At 35.0% G+C, this 5,903-nt stretch overlaps 1 protein-coding gene across 1 annotated transcript; it reads right to left on the minus strand.

Annotated features, from left to right (window-relative positions):
• Positions 1-753: 753 nt before the first annotated feature.
• On the minus strand, positions 754-1,668 carry LOC116520579 (olfactory receptor 14A16-like). The gene has a single exon (XM_032234828.1). The coding sequence runs from the start codon at positions 1,666-1,668 to the stop codon at positions 754-756; it is 915 nt and encodes a 304-aa protein (XP_032090719.1).
• Positions 1,669-5,903: the final 4,235 nt, after the last annotated feature.

Raw genomic sequence — 5,903 nt, forward strand, 5'->3', positions numbered from 1 at the left:
GACCCTATCTAACAAAATGAACTTCATTATAAATAGCAATAAGGCAGGAAAATCCAATTGTACATGTATAGACTAAGTCAAACTTGGCTCCCTTGGGTTCCTTCTGTCATTCTGTGACATTCTATATACCATACATGAAAATCTCAGATTTATACATAAAAGAGTTAAAAGATAGCATTGCAAGTCTCCTTTTATAGGATGGATAGATTTGGTTTCCTGGAACTCTTGATGACCTCAGGAAAATTTAGTTCCTCATTTTGGCTCTGGGCAACCTCATTTCATCCTTGCTGGTATTTTTTTCTTGTTCTTTTTTTACAAGCCATGCTTAAACATAGCATGGTTTTTAATATTCTAAAAATATAATCCCAATTTCTTCACTGCCCTATCTCAAAAACCAGACCTTTCTTCAAATTCAGAATAAGATCCAATGTTATTACACAGTTGTAGTATCAGTAGCATTCCATCACAAGGGATCATTATCAAACCCACAATGTCATTTTCCCCAGTATATTTTCCAAGCCTGTGGAATTCCATTCCTCCCAAACATCCATATTTAACAGCGGCAAACTAAATTAACAGTAATTAGAGAAGCAGGATTTTTGCAAATACGAAATTCTCGAGCTCTATGGTTCTCCTGTTTGAGAGGTTCGATTTGCCTCCATCCCAACTATCCATTATTATCTTTATTACTTTATTAGGAGAAGGGAAAGAATTTAAAAAACATATAAATAAAAATAATGTTAAAATAATTCATTAAAACCTCCAAAGTTTAGAAAGGACACATTTGATATACTTATTTCTCATGCTATAGATGATTGGATTAAACATTGGTGGAAGGAGGGCATACAGAACAGTCAATCCAATATCTAAATAAGATGCAGTGTTAGAAGAGGGTCTCAGATAGGCAAAGCATCCACTTAATACTAATATAATCACTACCGTAAGATGGGGAATACAAGTGGATAAGGCTTTTTGCCTTCCTTTTTCAGAAGAGATTCTTAACACTGCCCTAAAGATCACTGCATATGATATAACTATAAAAGTAAAACAACCTATTACAGCAATGATACTGGCCACAAGAAATCCAAACTCAAGTAGATTTAATCCAGAGCAGGATAATTTTAGCAATTGTGGAGTATCACAGAAGAATTGGTTGACCACATTGGAACAAAAAAGGATGGAGAACGTGCCAGTGGTATGAAACATTCCATACAGAATACCTGAAACCCACACTACAATTACTATCTCAGTACAGTATTTCCAATTCATCACCAACTCATAGTGCAGGGGATGGCAAATAGCAACATACCGATCATATGCCATAACTGTCAGGAGGAATAAATCAGAAGCTTCAAAAGAGAGAAAGAGAAAATATTGAGTAACACAACCAAAGTAAGAGATGTGTCTGGTGTTCATGAGAGAATTTATCATGGATTTGGGGACAATAGCTGAAACAATGACCATATCCTGTAGAGCTAAATTCATAAGAAAGAAGTACATGGGGCTGTGCAGTCGATTGTCAAAAGCAACTGCAGATATGATGAGAAGATTTGTTGTTACAGTTGTCAGATATAACACAAAGAAAATGAAGAAATGCAAAAGCTGCAGATGCCGATTTTTTGAGAATTCCAGAAGCAGAAAGTAAGGCACTGTGGTTCGGTTCTCCATCTTTAATTTATGACAAAGCAGGCATAAAACTGCAAGGAAAGAAAGGAGGGAAATTCAGGTAGGTAAAATTTGGAGGTGGCATTTTGATATGTGGACAGAATAGAAAACATCAGGAAACATAAAACATTAGTGGAATAAACAAAAAAGCATGGAAAACAGGGATGTAGGATTGGGATATCAGAGTATGCTGTTTCCCATTTTTACCGATCTGCACTACAGGACCAATACCAACCTCACATTTTTTTTCTACTTGCTTCTTTTCAGTTGTGTTATCCCATGTAATGATCAAAACCATTCGCTAGGTGTACAACAAAGTTGGTTTAGATCTATTTTCATCAATGGAAGATTAGAATGGAAGATTACAAGAATGATGATTTGTGCTTCTAGGAGAAAGTGAATATAAATCTACTCAATAAATTTAAAAATAATTTGCTATATCTCTTACTTATTAAAATTATAGAACTTGTTACAACGTAACTGCTATTTTGATATTCACTTGGTGATAAACATGCAATTATATAACTGTTAAATACTTTCAATCAAAGGAGCTCAAATATCAGCAGAATAAATTAATAAATCCCCTTATCCAACAATCAGGAATAAATCATAACTTTTGAAAAGTTTGAAAATGTTTTGAAAAGACATTATCCCATTCAATACAAACCAAGATATTTATAGTAGGGTTTAGACAGAACATGAGACATAACCTATTGCACTTTTTACTCTGATATTTCAGCAATTTTTTTTAACAATGTCAAAAGCCATGTTAGCACTTATTCAACAATAATACTTGTTTAAAAACAGATAAATAAAAATAGATTTTACCATGCATTTCTTTTTTCATATACAGATAGTTGATGAGATGAGTTTGCCAATGCTAATGCTTCGTATCAGTTCATGCATCATGATCCAAATTGGTCCAAATTTCTGCAAATTATAACTGCTTTTTTATTTTTCATAATTATTACATTAAAAAGGTACCAATGTTAAATATATAGTTAATTCATTTTAAAGTCTACATAGAAAGCTCTCCAAATCTGCCTTTACCACTAAGTCAATGCTATCCCACTAATTTTCATATAGTGAAACATCTATCTACAGCCATAGATATTTCTATTCTGAATGTTTATTAATTTTGTTTTATTTCCCCCAAGAGACTTGTATGCCAAAATGAAACTGACTTCTATGTGCTTGTTAACATAGCTAATAAATGTAAATAAAACTGACTTCTGTATCCTTATTAATATATTTGACCATTAAGAACACAATAGGTTCCTCCAAGACCAGTTATCATAGCACATATAATAATAATAATATCTCAGATGATTAACAGAATGGGGACTGCACTATAAATTGTGAGAGTTGAAAAACAGTCAAGCAACAAGACTTTCCTGGCTAATATTTCATCATCTGTGATTCTCTTTAACCTCCAGTTTTTTTGTTTTTTTAAAAAAAACTTCACCCTCTATCCTGCATGCCACATGAAAGGGAAGAACTTGATTGTAAGGATCTGCCTCAGTTATCTTCTCAGGAAACCATCATACATCAAAATGAACTTTTACTGAGAGAAATGATAGCAGAAAAGTCTGAAGATTCTTGTGGGAAATGTTAAGCTAATTTCCCCTATTCAACCCTCACCCAATGCCCCATGCCCACCAGTAGACAATATGGTGCCACCATTAGCCAGTATGGTACCATTAGAACTCTGAGGTGGGATGGTTGTAACAGATCATCCTCAGGATGCCTTGGGTAATAGGGTGGAACTGGCTGGAGGAAATGCATCCTGATGGATCAATCCTTGACCCTAATTCCCATGCAGTTACAGCAAAAGTGAAAGCCTTCAAAGCATTCAATCCCAAGAAGCATACCCCCAAGAAGCATATCCCCTCCTTCTAACAATGTCAGCATTCTGGCAGGAACCAGGTAATTACCTAGGCTAGGTATGTCCACATACCTGGAGGTGAATAATAATTCTGTCAGTTACAAGGAGAAAAGGACAAAAAGAAGCATAAGGAAAGCTACAGAAATCAAATGGAATGCCATTAGTTACAAAACAAAATAATAGAACATGGTGGCATTTGTGTGGGAGTCCAAAAAAAGCAGGATTATTGTACTATTGTATTGCAAGCCACATATCTTTTGTAGGAGGAATGTACCACTTGCCCACTGTCAAGCTGTTTTTTTTCTTTTTACCTCACCAGCCATAAACCTCACCGCACGCCACTATCTATATCTACATCTACATCTACATCTACATCTACATCTACATCTACATCTACAACTACATCTACATCTACATCTACATCTACATCATCTACATCTATATCCATATCCATACACACACACACACACACACACACACACACACACACACACTGTTAGGCAGTTATAATAATCTCTAAGCCACAAGCTCTCCTCCCTTATCAGCTGAGCCAGAGGAATGATTAGATGTTTGTCAAGGCACCTGGTATGGGAGGGAGCATATTGCTCCCCTTTTGCCTTTCAGCTGCACCATAGGAGCGTTCCAGGCCAAAACCATTTTGTATTGAATTTATTTGCTTATAATTATTTATCAAAATGGTGTCAGCTTGGAAGGCTCCTAGGGTAGAGCTGAAAAGCAAAAGGGAAGCAATATGCTCCCTCCCAAATTTGGTCATACCAGGTGCCTTAACAAAAGATCTAATCATTCCACTGGCGCAGCTCAGACATTTTTCTTTTGTTTTCTTACTTGAACAGCAAAATAAAACTGACTTGTGTGTGCTTATTAACACACCACAAGAATACAATAGCTATCTCCAAATACCTCAGGACAAATTATCATATCACATAGAATAATAATATCTCAGATTTTTTTTTAAAAAAATATACTTTTTTATTTTCCATTTTCATAACATATAATCACATGTATACTATTACATAGCCAATATCCTATTGTATTAAGTAGTAATTACATCAGTTCCTCTTGTCATCAACGCCCAGAAAGATAAAAACCCATTATTAGCTTTTCTGCTTCCATACACCTCTTTCTTCTACCTCTCTCCTACCTCCTTTCTTCCCTCCATCATACTTTTCTACTCTACTTCCCCTTCCTTTCTCCTTGTCCTCTCTCTTCATTCCACTCCTCCTTATCCTCCTAATCTTCCCCCCTTACCCTCTCTCCTATCCCTCTCTTCCTATCTTCCTTCTCCTTCTGTTTCCCACTCTTCCTCTCATTGGTGTATTTCAGCTTCTGAGCAAACTCCATTCTATGTTGATGGTATTTATGCTTCCATATCAACATACTTAACATATCTTAGTTTTAAAGAAAAAATAAGAGAAGAGAGTATACATGTGCAATCATATTACATTAAAATCTAACACCCCACATCAAGCCTAATATTCATCCCTCCCTCCCACCCTCTCCCCCAACCCCCCCAGCTTTCCCTCCCCTGACTTCCCAGAACCCATACAAGGTATAAATCTTTAACAAAAACAGTCTAAAATATATTGGAAAAAAGAAAATTGATAACATCTTTACATTGAACTTAGCTCCTCCTTGCTAGGCTAACTTTAAACAATTTATATCATTCCTGATCTTAATCATAAGCTATCTGGAATTTCTTAGTCCCATATTTATTTTGTATATAATTGATCCATTTTTTCCAGTCTCGTTTATATCTCTCGTTTGAGTGGTCCTTAAAATATGCAGATATTTTAGCCATCTCGGCTAAACTTTCAATATCCATTCTTGAATTGTAGGCAAATCTTCCTTCTTCCAGTATTGCACCACCAACAATCTAGCTGCACTTATTAAGTGCAAAATCAAATTAATCTCTACAGCTGTACAATCAGTAATTATACCTAACAAAAATAACTGAGGGGTAAACTTTATCCTTTTTTAAAGAACATTTTGCATAATCCACCATATTTTTATCCAAAATGCCTTAACATTTTTGCAAGTCCACCATATATGAAAATATGTAGAGTTGAGAGAATCACATCTCCAGCATTTGTGTTGTAAGTTTGGATACATAGAAGCCAACTTTTTAAGATCTAAATGCCATCTATAAAACATCTTATAAAAGTTTTCTCTCAAGTTTTGGGCTTGTCTAAATTTTACATTTCTTACTCAGATCCTTTCCCATGTATCCAACATTATTGGTTCTTCAATATTTTGAGCCCACTTTATCATACAGTCTTTAACTAATTCTGTTTTGGAATCCATCTGTATTAATACATTGTATAGTCTCTTTATA

Source organism: Thamnophis elegans, chromosome Z, assembly GCF_009769535.1.
Source record: "Thamnophis elegans isolate rThaEle1 chromosome Z, rThaEle1.pri, whole genome shotgun sequence".
Classification (NCBI taxonomy): Eukaryota; Metazoa; Chordata; class Lepidosauria; order Squamata; family Colubridae; genus Thamnophis; species Thamnophis elegans.